Source organism: Sphaeramia orbicularis, chromosome 15 (assembly GCF_902148855.1).
Source record: "Sphaeramia orbicularis chromosome 15, fSphaOr1.1, whole genome shotgun sequence".
Classification (NCBI taxonomy): domain Eukaryota; kingdom Metazoa; phylum Chordata; class Actinopteri; order Kurtiformes; family Apogonidae; genus Sphaeramia; species Sphaeramia orbicularis.
Window position 1 is genome coordinate 17,663,908 of NC_043971.1, and position 16,916 is coordinate 17,680,823.

Below are 16,916 nucleotides of genomic sequence, written 5' to 3' on the forward strand. Positions count from 1 at the left end.
AAATGCTTGACTTTTAAGTGCAGTTTACTCCTAGCACAGGTTTTTGTCATGATAGCGACCCCTTATTATTATTTCTAGTGCAGTGGCAATGACTGAGGAGGGATTATTTTATGTAGTTTGTTGTTTGCTCTGCTTCACCTTTTTTTTTTTTGTTGCTGTTGTTTTTTTTTAACACTTTTCTATGGTGCTAGTTGCGTTTAATTTACACCTATGCTTACCAAAGATTTCTTTAATGACCATTCAGCACTACACTTGTATTATTCTGAGAAAACTTTAATAAAAAGATCTTGATTAAAAAAAGCATCTGAAAAGGACTTTAACCCTTTCATGCACAGTGGTCACTCCAGTGGACAGTTCTTCTCCAGCTGTTCTCTTGTATATTCAGGGTTTTGGTTGTTTTAGTTCCATATCAGCCGACACAGTGGACACTTATGCACCATCCCATAATTCACTGACATTCAGACCATTACTGTAACTTGGCTGTTCTTGATAAACCTGATCTGCAGTGACATGTTTCAGTGTAAATCAATTGCTAATTGTTGTTAGACTGTAACTGACAGGTATTTTTTAAACTTTTTTTTTTTTTTTTTTTTTGCATATTATCTCCATGCAGTGAATAATAACTAGTATTAGAGTATGTTCAAATGTGAGAAAACATCTGATTAGCAGCATTAAAAATGTTTTTATTGCACAGTGTTCCATATCATTTTCTGATATTAGATTTTAAATACATCTTTCTTTGCTTCAAAAATTAAATACATGGTGTCCAGCTGAGTAGAAATTTTTGTAATGTTTTTTTTTTTTTTTTTAATCGATCGCATTGGGTTTTTTGGTTTTTTTTTTTTATGTCTAAAGAGGAATAAAAACACTGCAGAACAATATCTTGACTAAATTTCACATAATTAGTGCATGAAAGGGTTAATTCATGAAAAAATCTAAGGCTGAATATCACTTGATTTGTATTTGATAATTTGTAATGTGGATTACATTTTTATTGTTTTTACTTTAGTTTATGATTTCAGTTATATTGTTGTTTTTTTTTTAATTCTTTTTTTGTGTATTGTTCATTTCGGTGGAGGTATTCATATAAGCCTTCTTTTTTGGCTTCTAACCTCTCCGGCACAATTTTGTTGCTTGTTTGAATGTTATTGTTTTTTCCATTGCTGTTTTTATTTTGTGCAAATAAATAAATAAAAATAAATAAAAATCCGCATGTGTTCAGATGTATTGCCACAATAGTCCAAATACAGTAAAAGTAGTGTTTTATTGTACCACTGTACTCTCTACATCTCTTGGATTTCAATGTGGTACATGCATGTTCTTTGCAGCCTTCCACTAGGTGCTGCTGGAGGGTTCCATCTGCTGGTGTTAAAGGGAAACAGTGACGAGGAGTCATCCATGGACAGTTTTACGCATCGTTTTACGCACGCTATGTACGAGCCATGGACAAATCTGGCAAACTTTTACATTTGCTTTTTGTTTGTTTTTTGTTCACCTCAAACAGTACAAGCTCCTTCAACAATCTACACCTGCACAAACTGATCCTGAACCGTGCTGTGCCATGCGTAAAGTGGTTGGCTCCACCTGCGTCCTGGGGTTTATAAGCCGGTGCAAAGCTGTTTAACTCATCCAGTTTTATCCCTGACTCAGAGCAAAGATGAGCTTCGCGGACCGCTACACCTCCTCGTCCTACCGGAAGATTTTCGGGGATTCGCCCCGGTTTTCCGCCTCTTCCTCCCGTATGAGCAGTGCGTCCGCTCGGGCCTCCCCGGGGCTCAGGGCCGGGGCCGGGTCGCGCGTCAACAGTGCGTCCTCCATGGCCCTGTACAGACGGGCCGGCCGTGCTTCCAACTCTTTCTCTCTGATGCCGACGGACTCTGTGGACTTGGCCCAGACCTCCGTAGCCAATAATGAATTCAAAGTTATTAGAACCAACGAGAAGGAGCAGCTCCAGGTACAGCTACAGTAACAATGGCACCTCTTTACATATTATCAAGACTTTAGACACTGAGGATTAACCCTTTCATGCATGAATTATGATAAAACAAAACAAAAAAAGTACCTAGATTTTGTTTACATTTATTTAATTTCTCAAAATTAGGCTAAAGTTAAAATGTTTTTGAATTTTTTTTAACATATGGTTTTATTTAGTAGATATTTTTCCTCTTCAGACCCAGGAAAGGACCAGTTTGGGCTGTTTTTAAACCTTTCATGTGTGAATTATAAGAACCTTAATCAAGATTTTTTCCCCTGAGTGCTTTAAGTCAACTTTAGGCATGAAAAAAAAAACAAAAAAAAACAATGTGATTGAAATTTTTTATGAACCTATTTTTCATGGGGTTACAAAAAATGTCCCCTTAGCTGGACACCATTTAATTATTTTAATTTTTGAAGCAAAGAAATATGTATTTACTGATATACTGTGTGAAAACTATGAAATAAAAAACATTTTTAATGCCGCTGATCTGATGCTTTCTCACATTTTATGGTAATTATTATTCACTCAAATAAAATGAAAAAAAAAAAAAAAACAACAAAAAAAACTTTTGTTTTAAAAAAAAAAAAAACAAAACATGGTTAATTACAGTCTAATACCAATTAGCACTGATTTACACCCAAATATGATAGTGCAGATCAGGTTTATCAAGAACAGGACAGTTACAGTAATGGTCTGAATGTCAGTGTGTGGGATGGTGTATAAGCGTCCACTGTGCTGGCTGATATAGAACTAAAACAACAAAACCTGTGACTATACAAGAGAACAGCTGGAGAATAACTGTCCACTGTAGTGACCAGTATGCATGAAAGGGTTTATTTATTATTTAAACAGGTCCACCTATGAGAGTTACAACCATGAAGGTGACTTAGACTTTTGATCTCTTAATTCACTAGATTTTAACCTTGAACATGATCCCATGACCCAGCTTGTACTAATACAGTTACCGAAGAACAGCAAAATGAGCAGAAAATTTACCCAAAAAATTCTCTCTCTTTTTGGTTTAAGACATTAGGGTCTCCGTTAGATCAAATTTTTTATCTGCTGTCAAAAAAAAAACAACCTTTTCATTGAGAAGAAAATGTTCAGACTGTAAAGGCTCACTGTAAATATAATGCACATTTGTGATAAAATAGATACATATTGTAAAGTTAATGTTATGCAATAAGTGACTGGAATAATAGGCATGAAATTATGAGAAAAAAAAAATATTTGGATGTTGTTTCTGGTTGAAGGTCTTATTGTTTTTAACTTAAAAAGGGAGCTGCCCAATTCTGTTTATGCCAAAAAGGAACATTTTGGATCCAAACTGGTCAAGAATAACATGAAGAACAGCAACATTTACCTGAATTGAGGTGAAATGGACTAATCAACACTTATTTAACAATATCTTTAATAATGACAAGGGTGATCAGTAGTGACATAACCCTCAAAGACCTAAACATCTACTGATCTCACATGTTTAGAAACTTTAGAAGCACTAATTCTATCAATACATTTAATAATTCAGGTACAATAATGTCTTTGCTTTTCGGCAGAATCAGATGTCTTATTTGGATGGTCAGAGACTCTAATGAAAATAGGACAAACCATTCATTTTATGCAACTTAGACCGATAAAATTAATGTAGTTTGACATATGACAGTGGTTATAGATGATAGTTTTTATGTTCAGTACTTACTATGTTTTAACCTTTGAATTTTTTCTGAGCATTAATAAACATCTAAATCACAGGTGTCAAACATGCGGCCTGGGGGTCAAAACCGGCCCACCAAAGGTTCCAATCCGGCCCGCGGGATGAATTTGCAAAGTGCAAGTTAAGGCATCAAACTCAAAAATAATATAATAACTTATATATAATGACAATACCATTTTTTTCTCTTTGTTTTAGTGCAAAAAGCATTAAATAATGAAAATGTTTACATTAACACACTATCCTTTAACAATAAAATGTGAATAACCCGAAAAAATATGAACAACCTGAGATTTTTAAAGAAAATGAAGTGCAATTTTAACAATATTCTGCCTGTTACTAAAAGTTTTGTGTTTTTGTAGATCTGATCTGTAATGTATATGTATAAATGATAAATCGAGGCATAATATTGATAAAATTGTATTTACATTTCTTAAATTTCTTTTTTTTTTCTGGTTATTCACATCTGTCTTGTTTGGATAGTTTATAAACATAAATATTGGTATAATCGAATGTCATTTTTTGCACTAAAACAATTTGGAGTTGTCATTATTTATTGGCTACCATGGTATTATTTTACTGGTCCGGCCCACTTCAGATTAAATTGGGCTGAATGTGGCCCCCGGAAGAAAATGAGTTTGACACCCCTGATCTAAATGATCAGTAAATTAAATATAGGAAAAAAAAAAAAGATTTTGAAAAAATGCTAAATGCAGAGGATAATATGATAATATGGTGATAAAAAGTGATAAGTTACTTAAGAATGGTTGAGCAATATGGTCATTTTTACACCTAGTCCTCTTCTTTGTTTTGTTTTGTTGTTTTTTTTTTTTTTGTTTGATTTGTTTGTTTTGTTTTTTTGGCTTTTTTTGTTTTTGTTAATGGAGAAGGTTGGTGTACTTTTTCTTGGGTTTATTTGCATATATAAAAAAAAAAGGAAATTGTGCAACAATTTATTTTCAATTGATGTGTCACATATGATAGTGTTTGTATTGTCTAATTTCTACGAAACTCCAAATAAACAAAGGTTGGGAAAAAAAAGGAATAGTTGAGCAAAAATAGAAATTTATTTGGCGGTTGCCATAAAAACAATTGGAGAACTCTAAGGGTTGAGAGAATTATCATTAGTGTCTGTTACTGTTGTTCTGGATTCATAATTTAGATCTTTACAGTTTGATTTATTATCAATACTAGAATCAAAATTGCTTTTAAAGCTGTTCTATACCTGCAGAATTATCCACACAGTGAAGTATGTTGAAGTTAAAGAGCAGGGGTGGAACAAATATTTAGATCCTTTAATTGTGCTCAGAAAATACTCTGATGCTACTAAAAAAAAATATGCCTTGAAAACCTTATTTTTTCTACAAAATTAACATCTTTAGAGGTTTTCACTATAAATTAAAGTTGATTTTATGTTCAAACCTCAGTGAAAAGTTTGTTTTTGTCATGTTTCTGTGTTTTGCAGGGTCTGAACGACCGCTTCGCCATGTTCATAGATAAAGTCCGACACCTGGAGCAGCAGAATAAAGTTCTGGAGTCTGAGCTGGTGACGCTGCGACAGAAGCAGAGCGAACCGTCCAGAGTGGCTCAACTGTACCAACAGGAGATGAGGGAGCTGAGGTCAGAGCTGGAGGAGCTGAACCGGGACAAGAACCGCATCCTGATCGAGAGGAACAACCTGGAGGATGAGCTGCAGGTAAAACTGATGAGGAGGAGATCTGTCACAGAGGAAGAACAATTTACAACTGAACTATAAACTTTTACCTAAAATGAACTTTGGCAGCAGTTGTAGCCTAGAAAGTGACTGAGCAGAGAAACTGTTGGCTGATGTGCCCTTGAGCATCAACCCCCTACATATGCTCTGCTAGTGAAGGGTTAAAAATGCAGGGGGTCAGTTTCAGTGTGAAAATAAATAAATACTAACCAAAAAAAAAAAAAAAAGCTCCTAGTTTCCTACAGAATGAAATACAGACCCCAAGTAACAATAATATAAATGTGATTCTACAATGTAACTTGGAACTGTATTTTTATTAACTGTAACCACACTACAATTACAAGTACAGTTACAACAAACTACAGTCACTTATATTTTGTTCTCCAAATACATGTTTTGTTACTCTCTAAAACTGGTTCTAGGCCAATATTGACTGATAAAGTCTACCACCATATGAGGCTCTACTGAGTGGCTTTAAAATCTGCAAAAAAAAACAAAAACAAAAACAAAAAAAACCTATTGAAAGGTACATAATGTAAGATTTAAGGAGACTTAGAAGAGTCTCATTTCAGAAATAGAATAGAATAGAATAGATTTTATTGTCATTACACAGGTTGTGCAATGAAATTACAGGTGGTCTCTGGCAACAGTGCACTATGTGACTGTATACAACATTTTTTAATACTCCAATTACTACACATATGTTTTTATTAGTGCATAATCACACAAAAGCAAGAAACATTGTGTTTTAGTTACCTTAGAATGAGCCATATTTCTTCTCTAGTACTTCTTCTTTTGCCATTTATAATATATAATACAATAATATAAGCATTAACATATATATTTTTAATAGACTAAATCTCTGTACACATCTACTCACTGTATAAAACTACAATTTGCACTGTACATATTACAAAATAAATCCTCACTGTAAATAATATATACATAAATTTACAGGGTGGGGAAGCAAAATTTACAATGAACATTTAGTTGTTTTTTCTCAGCGGGCACTACGTCAATTGTTTTGAAACCAAACATATATTGATGTCATAATCATACCTAACACTATTATCCATACCTTTTCAGAAACTTTTGCCCATATGAGTAATCAGGAAAGCAAATGTCAAAGAGTGTGTGATTTGCTGAATGCACTCGTCACACCAAAGGAGATTTCAAAAATAGTTGGAGTGTCCATAAAGACTGTTTATAATGGAAAGAAGAGAATGACTATGAGTAAAACTATTACAAGAAAGTCTGGAAGATACTATTAAAGAAGAATGGGAGAAGTTGTCACCCCAATATTTGAGGAACACTTGCGCAAGTTTCAGGAAGCGTGTGAAGGCAGTTATTGAGAAAGAAGGAGGACACATAGAATAAAAACATTTTCTATTATGTACATTTTCTTGTGGCGTGGTGTAGTGTGTAGTTGGAGTGTCCATAAAGACTGTTTATAATGTAAAGAAGAGAATGACTATGAGCAAAACTATTATGAGAAAGTCTGGAAGTGGAGGAAGTAACAAAAAATGTACCAAAGCTTTTATTAAAGCTCTCAAATCCAAAATCCTAAAGGATCCAACCAAATCCATGAGAAAAATGGCAATTGAAGTTGAGGTAGACAACAAGACCGTTAGAAATGCAGTAAAATATGATTTAAAGTTAAAATCTTACACAAGAACACCAAAACACTTGTTGACAACAGCAACAAATCCAACTGTAGCAATTTTTGGGAATCATGTTTATGGCCGCCTTCTAGCCCAGATCTAAACCCTCTGGATTATGCTATTTGGGGCGTTTTAGAACATGCTACCAATAGAACATCACACAGCAATGTCGACTTTCTTAAAGATACTATTAAAGAAGAATGGGAGAAGTTGTCACCCGAATATTTGAGGAACACTTGCACAAGTTTCAGGAAGCGTGTGAAGGCAGTTATTGAGAAAGAAGGAGGACACATAGAATAAAAACATTTTCTATTATGTCAATTTTCTTGTGGCAAATAAATTCTCATGACTTTCAATAAACTAATTGGTCATACACTGTCTTTCAATCCCTGCCTCAAAATATTGTAAATTTTGCTTCCCTACCCTTTATATTGTAACTCTTTAAAACCTATCGTGTCATCGCTGACACACCCTGCTCAGATACATTTTGGATGGCTGTAACTCTTTCGCTGTTTGTGCAAGTGGAAAAATTCCAATGGTTTCTAAAACCTGAGACATTGTGCTTTATAGGCTTTATTGGGTCATTACAGTAATTTCACCCATGCATGTACAAGAAGCTGGAGAATCCATTTTAGCAGGATTATAACATGCCATAAATTGTAAATGACTGCAAGATTTTGAAAGTTCTAAGTGTTCAGGAGACATGGGCAAAAGGACTCATTCACAACATATTGTCTCACCTTTTAATAGTCAAAATAAGAAAAAAAGTCCAGACGGACCATTTCAGGCATAGGGTTTAAAGGGTTAATAGACCAGATCTCTGTACACATCTACCCAGTTATTCATATTTATCTTATACTATTCTCAAACCTTTGTTGTCCTTGTCTCAGGCTGAATGTTTGTTTAGATTAAGTCTATGTTTAAGTGTGTTTGGGTTTATGTTGAAATTGTACGGCGTGAGCTAAGAGAAACTGAAGCCAAATTCCTTGTATATGTTCACATACTTGGACAATAAAGCTGATTCTGATTCATTTCCTAGATGTTGAGGTCCAGTGTTAAATGCAACACCAGTGAGTTATTATCCCCCCGACAAAAAAGCACATGACAGAGATAACAAACCTTGACTAAAACGGTTGTTTTGCTTATTTTGTAGCCACCATAGGGGATGATGAGGTGAAAGCAGAGTGCAATCTGCAGCTTCACCACTAGATGCCACTAGGGGTGTGTATTGGCAAGAATCTGGCTATACGATACAAATCACAATACTAGGATGACGATACGATGAATCATGATATATCATGATACTGTTAAAAAGGCAATTTTTTGTTTTTCTTTTCTTTTAAATGATTATTTCCTTGAAGAATTGAATCACACCCAAAATTTGCACAAACACTTGATACCTTTTTATTTGATCACAACAGGTTCTAATGCTATATCACACAATTTTCCTCTGTTAAAACTTAAATTATGTTTTACAGACATTACAGTTTAAGATCCCGTTCAAATGTTCATATTCTATTTGTTCATAACTAACATCATAACATTATTTTTGTGCAATCCCAACAAAAAACAAACATCTGCCTCTCAGACAGTAAAAAGTGCTTTTAGGATGCTTCAAATAACCATTATATAATAAAATAGTGGTAAACAATAATAAATAAAATATATACTGCATTTGAATAAACCTAAAAATATCGATACAGTAATTTTTGATATCAATACAGTATCGCAAAATGAAATATCGCGAGATATTGCAGAACTGATGTTTTCTTACACCCCTAGATGCCACTAAATATTGTGCAGTAAACCTTTAGGATTCTTTCATAACCGTCTCATCTTTTCACCCTGCAGTTGTTTCTTCATTTCTTACATTTCAGAAGCTCAATGTGAAGCTCGATGAAGAAGTTCGGATGCGGGAGGAGGCCGAGCAGACCTTGAGGGTGTTCAGGAAGGATGTGGACGATGCAGCCACCGTCCGTCTGGACCTGGAGCGTCGAGTGGAATCTCTGATGGATGAAATCTCCTTCCTGAGGAAAGTCCACGATGAAGAAATCCAGGAGCTGAGCAGTATGATGGAGGCCCAGCAGGTCTCTGTGGAGCTGGAGCTCGCCAAGCCGGACCTCACCTCAGCTCTGAAGGAGATCCGGAGTCAGTACGAGTCCATCGCGTCTAAAAACCTGCAGTCGGCGGAGGAGTGGTACAAATCGAAGTTTGTGAGTCTGAGCGACCAGGCCACCAGGAGCAATGAGGCCATGCGGGCCAGCAGGGAGGAGCTCAGCGAGTTCAGGAGGCAACTGCAGTCCAAGACCATCGAGAACGAGAGCCTGAGGGGCGCCAATGAGTCTTTGGAGAGGCAGATCGCAGAGATGGAGGAGGCACACAACGCTGAGGTCACAGCTATGCAGGTAAGAAGAGATTCCAGAGTAGAAGACAAAGACCACAACCCCTGCAGTTCAGTATGATGCTAGAACAGGTTCACCCAAAAGAACTGAAAAGAAGATTTCACCCACACAGAAACACACAGTCTAAGGCAGGGGTATCAAACTCATTACATACAGCCAATTTGAGCTTACTTGAGCCAAACCAGAAAAATAACAGCATAATAAACTATAAATAATGACAAAATTTTTCTCTTTGTTTTTGAGGAAAAAGCAAAATTACAGCATGAAAACCTTTATATTTATATACAGTCCAGTGGCGGCTGCTCGTCTTTCAGACAGGAGAAGTTCATTGTCGGCCTACATAAAAAAAAAAAAAAAAAAGTCAAGTTATTTAAACAAATTCAGCCCTCCATTCCTTTTTAAGAAAATGGTCAGTGACCTTATCGTACCAAGAAAACAAGAAAACGTTGAAATTATGTTAAATTGAAACAAGGAAGTACAATGAGTGTGTTTTATTTACAGTGCAAGAAATGTACAAGTAATTTCGTAGTGGATTCTCTCTCGATTTCACAGCAGAATGTGCGACGGTATTAAACTGAACTCTGTCAAGTGAAGGCGTAGATCTCAAAATAGCTGTCAATCAAATAGGATTCAGCCTTTCAACTGATCCTCCAATCAGCACGTGGAAGCCTGGAGTCCAGCCCAGCCAAGCTCCGCCCACAGCTCCATTCACCCCCAGAGACGCCGAGCGTCCGGGGGCGGGACAACATAATGGCATTTATCCAATTACCGTCCAGTTTTGAGGCAATGAAAAAAACTGTTCCACTCAGTCCCATTGAAGTGCATGGACGCCGGGCTTCAACGGGCAAATGCACTGAGCAGAGATTGAGAAACAGCGCAATGGGAATGTATGAGAAGTGAACAACATCGAGTCTGTTGATTTGTGATAAAGCTGATTCTGAACGAACTCGTCTGTGAGATGAACATGTTCTAACACATTTGTAGTCAATGAAATTTCAACACAACTGTACATATTTAATTATTTAATTTTCGTAATTTTAGGGGAAGCGCAGTCTTTGAGAAATCGCCTCTGATACAATCTTTGACAGTAAATTGTGAACAATCAGAAAAATAAGTGCAATTCCAACTATATTATGCCTCTTCTCATCATTTCCACATGTTCATTACAACTTAGAGATCGCAGTTGGTCGCAGATCATTATTTCAATTTATTTATTCTTGATAATGTGTAACTGCGACTCAGTATGTAATCATTGCATCCGCTTAAAGGTTTTTAAATAGGCACATCCGCGAACAAGCGGATGTTTCATAAGAAAATTAAGTGAAAATTTTAACACTATCATGCCTCGGTTTATCATTTACACATGCACATTATAACTTACAGATCACAATGTATCTACAAAGGCACAAAACATTTAGTAACAGGCATCTGGAACTGAAAAATAAAGTATTTAACTTCATAATCCAAACAACTCAGTGACGCTCTTAACTGTCAATGTCTTTTGTGTAATTTTTGCATTTTGTGAATTCATCTCAGGGGCTGGATTGAACCCTTTGGATTAGTGGTTCTCAAATCCGGTCCTCAAGGTCCCCTATCCTGCATGTTTTAGATATGTCCCTCTTCCAGCACACCTGGAAGCCATCACATCATTATCAGGCTTCTGCAGAGCTTGGTGATGAGCTGATCATGAATTGAACCAGGTGTGCTGGAAGAGGGAAAATATGTAAAACATGCAGGATAGGGATCCTCAAGGACCGGATATTAGAACCATTGCTTTGGATGACCAGTTTTGGTCCATGGGCCATTTGTTTGATGCCCCTGGTCTAAGGCCTTCTTTAGGTGTGATGTTTGAGCAAGATTACATACACATACATTTCTGAATCTCATGTGTAGTTCACATATGTAGACACCAAAACAGTAAAAAAAAAAAAAAAAAAAAAAAAAAAAACATTTCACAAAAACATGTGTACATTTTAAACCAGTGATTTAAATCTACCTTTTTGTCTCTTCACATCTTAGAAAAAACGTCCAGTAGTAGGCTTACATTTTAGGTTTCTCAGAGTTCTTGAATAGTTCCAGCAAATAATAAGTGTTCCCTCTAAAATTCTCATATGGTTTCATTTCATTTTAATTGTCAAATCATCCAATATCTCATCAAAAATCAAAGAAAAATTCCCAAAACTCGCTACTGATTCTTTTATGTTTCTTTCCTTTTTATAGTAACACCATGCAATAACACTGGATCTAAGGACATTATTACATAAGAATCAGTCTGAGGGACCTAACCAGGAAGTCTACTGAAAATATGGCACATGGGAATTTTTATTTAAGTAGGATTTTCCATGCCAAGCCTTTACTTTTGATGGAATATTGTTTTTACGTCATTGAGTTGAAGGGATTATATTTTGCTAAACCCACTTTTAGTTAACTAACCCACTTTGGTACATTTATTTGTGTTTTTGCACTCTAACAGTCCATAAAGTTTGAATTTGAACCCTCTAGATGCTGCAAAGCTATCTTTATATCCATTTTGGCAAAAGTTGAGTGGATTTCCATGACCCGTTTTAATTCCTTCTTAATTTGTTACGTTTATAAATAGTTACATCACGACATTTGCGCATATAAGGTCAAGACTTCCGACAAGTACACCCTAGTTGTTTATCAGCAGCAGCGGTTGTAGTCCATACTGAAAATATGTCCAAACTTTAAGCCAATTACTTAAAATGTTCAGTTGTTGGTTGAATGGGACAGAGCAGCTCAACCAACAACCTGGAGGGGGCGGGGCATGAAGTGGCTCATGTGCATTTAAAGGGCCAGCACTCAAAACGGTCTTTATGGTGTCATTACTCAGAAATAGGGTTGAAGATGGACCTGTGGAGTTCAATTAAGGAAGAATTCAGACCCAAGCAAAGCATTTACAGTTTATCTAGACCACAGGGAAGTGTTTTAAAATGTATAATTCCATTTTAACCCTTTTATGCATACTGGTCACTACAGTGGACAGCTATTCTACAGCTGTTCTCTTGTATATTCATGGATTTTTTTTGTTTTAGTTCCATATCAGCCAACACAGTGGACACTTAGGCATTATCCCATACACTACAATTTATACCATTACTGTAACTTTACTGTTCTTGAAAAACCTCATCTACAGAAACATGTTTGAGTGGAAATCAATTGCTAGTTGTTATTAGATTGTAATTAACAGTTTTCTTAAACAAAAAGATTTTTTGTTTTGCATATTATCTCCATGAAGTTAGTAATAACTAGTACCAGAGTATGCTAAAATGTGAGAAAACATCAGATTAGCTGCAATAAAAACATTTTATTTTGTTGTTTTCGCACAGTATATCACTTTCTGATATTGTGTTTTAAATACATGTTTCTTTGCTTCAAAAATTAAATGCGTGGTTTCCAGCTGAGTGGACATTTTTGAAACTATATTTAAAAAAAAAATAGGTTCATTAAAAAAATTTCAGTCACATTGGTGTTTTTTTGATGCCTAATAAAAACATTCAGGAAATAAATCTTGACAATGGTACTCAAAATTCATGCATCAAAGGGTTAAAAAAAAAAAGCAAAATATCACTCCTTTAATACTTTAACTTTAGATAACTTTAAAATACACTTTCAAGGTCTGTGAACGTTTTAAAGATTGAAACTATTTTCTGATATATTCCTGTTCTTACATCATTTTATTTGTTCAATGAGAAGTGACGGATTTCAAAATCAGCAGCATGTCCATTTAGTGTCAGTAACGCAGACTGTCTGACACAGGTTCAAGGTCATCAGAAGTCACAATATGAACTCTCGCGTGTGGAAATGACTAATGAGTTAAGAGGCACTGACTGAAACAATCCTACAGAAATGACAGTGCGTGACAATCAGATTAACTTCTAACCCGGCTAAATCGGATCATGGAATGCCACCTGCTTTCACTGCCCTTTCAGAGACGGTAAAGAAAGATAGGCCACAAGATTATTGTATCCTTTCCAAAAAAAAAAAACAAAAAAAAAACATGTTAGCTGACAAACGACACTTCAAACAGGCTAATGGGAAATGTTAAACCATCGCACTGGAGGCTTAAAATGATCATTTTTGGAAAAGAATTATGCAGTGTGTAAATGTTGTACTATCCTTATATTTCTGTATTCTATATAAATAGGTTCGTAAAGAGGATATTAGTTGAGGACAGCTGTTCCTATGTGAGTTATGTTCATCATCACACTTTTTTTTTTTTTTTTACTTATACTCTTATTGATGTGTGCTTTTTATAGCTTCGTTTCACGAAAATGATTGCATTTAGAAATTTCACTGTGCAACGTACAATGATGATAAGTATTGTATTGTATTGTATTGTATTCTCCATGCCAAAGTGTTCTTAGGTAATGGAAGTGCACTTAAACCTGGTGATACTATCCTTGTACTCGCTGTCTATTGTAACAGGACACTATTGGCCACCTGGACACTGAGCTGAGGAACCTGAAGGGTGAGATGGCCCAGCATCTGAGAGAGTACCAGGACCTGCTCAATGTCAAGATGGCTCTGGACATCGAAATAGCCGCTTACAGGTGCTGACTGGATTAGTAAAATAAATAAATAAATAAATAAATCACTCATTAATCCAGGGGCCACATACAGTCCAATACGATCTGAAACGGACCAGACCAGTAAGATAATAGGGAAAATACCCTATATATATAATAATAATAATCCAATTTTTTGTCTTTGTTTTAGTGTGAAAAAAGTAAAATTGCATTATGAAAATATGAATAACCTGAACAGCCATGTACAACCTGAAATTTCTCAAGAAAAAGAAGTGCAGTTTTAACAATATTATGCCTCATTTTGTAGATCAGTGGATCTACAGGCATAATGTTGTTAAAATCATATTTTTCTTAAAACAAATCAGGTTGTTCATATTTGTTCAGGTTTTTCATATTTTATTTTGAAAGGATAATTTGTCAGTGTAAATATTTTCGTAGTGTAATTTTACTTTTTTCAAGAAAAGGGTTATCATTTTGTAGGTTATTACGCAATTATTTTACTTGAGTTCACATTATAGTGTATGCATCCCCTGAATTAAAATGAATTCCACACATTTGACTGTTAAAATCTTCTGTGTTAATTTTTGCATTTCGGAAATTCATCCCCCATATTGACCCTTTATAGGTCACTCATAGAAATACTCTGAAATTCAAACTTCAACCATAATGTGCTACTGGAGGACATAACAAGACTTCATTACTTTCGTGAAATTTTTCAAAGTTTTTTATTGTTATGTAGAAAATCAAGGTTAATGAAGTTACCATATTTGGTTCCTTACCCATAAGTGGCAAAAAAAATTAAATACAAGAAGTAAATATAAAAATACAAGAAAAATACATGTAAGGTGTTAGAAACATTTATTTTTTAACATTAGAGCATCACTTTTAGAGCACTAGAAAAGCACTCGGAGAGCACAGACCAAGGTAGATCAGTGCCCCCACCACCACCACCACCACCAAAATTTTATAATTTTTTCCTTGTGCCAGTATCAACATGTCCTGAAATTTTCATCCAAATCCGTCCATAACTTTTTGAGTTATCTTGCACTTGGACAGACAGACAGACAGACAAACCAATGCTGGCAAAAACATAATCTCCTTGGCGGAGGTAATAAGTGCTGACCCAGACCCCTGTCCACATCCACATGATCCCTTTGAACATCATTCCTTACATTAGTACAATTACTTCATGGTACCTAACAAAGCAGGTACACTCACTGTTCATGCAGAGGTGGACCTTACAGACCCTGTAGACCACATTGGACCTGACATTGACTCGCTGTCCTCACTGGAACTGTTGCTTTCACTGTCCTGTAATGTGTGCAGAAATGACCAAAAACAGTCACTTGACCAATAAAGGGTTGATATTTCTTCCAAATGTTTACTGATGTAGAGCTAGTCTTCATTTACACATGTACCCAGTGTGTCATTTGTTTCTTTTGGTCTTATAAGGAAGCTGCTGGAGGGAGAGGAGACCCACTTTAACTCAGGAGTGTCATTCGGAGCCTCCAGCTACAGCTACCAGCCCCGAAGCTCAGGAGGCTCCTCCAGAAGCAGCCAACGGGACAAAGAAAGCACCACGAAGGAGAGCTTCAAGGAGGAAAAAGACCAAGCGGACATCAATTCCAACAACTGAAGACACAGAGATGGAGAAGTCTGGACAGTGACAGATGATGAAATACTGTGTACGTGTAGAGAATATTAGTCACATACTGTACGTGTACTGGATGTTAAAGCACTGACACGACTGTAGGTTTCACCAACGAGCTGTTTTTTGACCATAAATAACGGTTTCAACCAATCAAATTATTGTAAATGAAATAACTGCAACAACAGAAGACATTAAACAGAAAATGTTACAGATAATGATGTGAAAATTGAGTCGGACACACTTAAAATTTTACACAACATGAAATATTTGCAGAAAAATCTTTTTTTGTGTAATTCAATGACTATCGTTACATCTTATACTTGAATCATGTGTTTCTGATTATTCTTATGTTAACCTGAAGACTTGGTTTCTGATCAATTTCCACTTTGCTGCAGATGTACAGTTGCAGAAAAAATTATTAGACCACCCTTGTTTTCTTCAATTTCTTGTTCATTTTAATGCCTGGTACAACTAAATGTACATTTGTTTGGACAAATATAATGATAACAACAAAAATAGCTCATAAATGCACTTCTATGGGGGTTAATTTGACCCGATGGCTGTTTTAGGTATAAATATGCATATTTTTTAATGAAGATAATGTAGATGAGAAATGATTTTTTTTTCAGGTATCTATAAGGAAACTGATAAAAGAAGTAGATGCAATAATGACATGAATATCAATAAGATCTTATTAATTCCATCCCTAGCTTTACCACATACTGTCGCAGAAAACATTATTAGACCACCCTTGTTTTCTTCAATTTCTTGTTCATTTTAATGCCTGGCACAACTAAAGGTACATTTGTTTGGACAAATATAATGATAACAACAAAAATAGCTCATAAGAGTTTAATTTCAGAGCTGATATCTATCCATTTTCCATGGTTTTCTTGATAACAAGCAAAATACTTCAGTTCTTACATTAATATCTATGGCACTGTACTGACACAAACAGTGCTTTTAGGCATTCCATGTTTTTTTTTTCTGTGTGTTTTAGTCACATGATACACACAGGAGTTAGTACATGATTGCATAACCATTGGTTTTTGATGACTTTTGATGGTCTAATAATTCTTTCCGCGACTGTAGACTGTTAATATCTTGAGAGCTAATGTTAGTGCGCTGCCTATTTTTGGTTGTTGTCAGCGTGCCAGAGCTGGACAGTCCGTCAGGGTTTAATCAGTCACCAGATTAACACTCGAGTACATGCTAATCAGTTAAAAAAGGATGACCAACCAGTGTTCATTTT

At 35.6% G+C, this 16,916-nt stretch overlaps 1 protein-coding gene across 2 annotated transcripts; it reads left to right on the plus strand.

Annotated features, from left to right (window-relative positions):
• Positions 1 to 1,619: 1,619 nt before the first annotated feature.
• On the plus strand, positions 1,620 to 15,890 carry LOC115434095 (alpha-internexin-like). Of its 2 annotated transcripts, none has more exons than XM_030155782.1 (5): positions 1,620 to 1,954; positions 5,155 to 5,385; positions 8,942 to 9,469; positions 13,913 to 14,037; positions 15,470 to 15,890. In XM_030155782.1, the coding sequence occupies exons 1-5, from the start codon at positions 1,658 to 1,660 to the stop codon at positions 15,678 to 15,680; spliced, it is 1,392 nt and encodes a 463-aa protein (XP_030011642.1). In that variant the 5' UTR covers positions 1,620 to 1,657; the 3' UTR covers positions 15,681 to 15,890. The 2 variants fall into 2 exon arrangements, with proteins under 2 accessions (XP_030011642.1, XP_030011643.1); XM_030155783.1 differs by having other exon boundaries at positions 1,621 to 1,954; positions 15,466 to 15,890.
• The last annotated feature ends 1,026 nt before the right edge of the window (positions 15,891 to 16,916 follow it).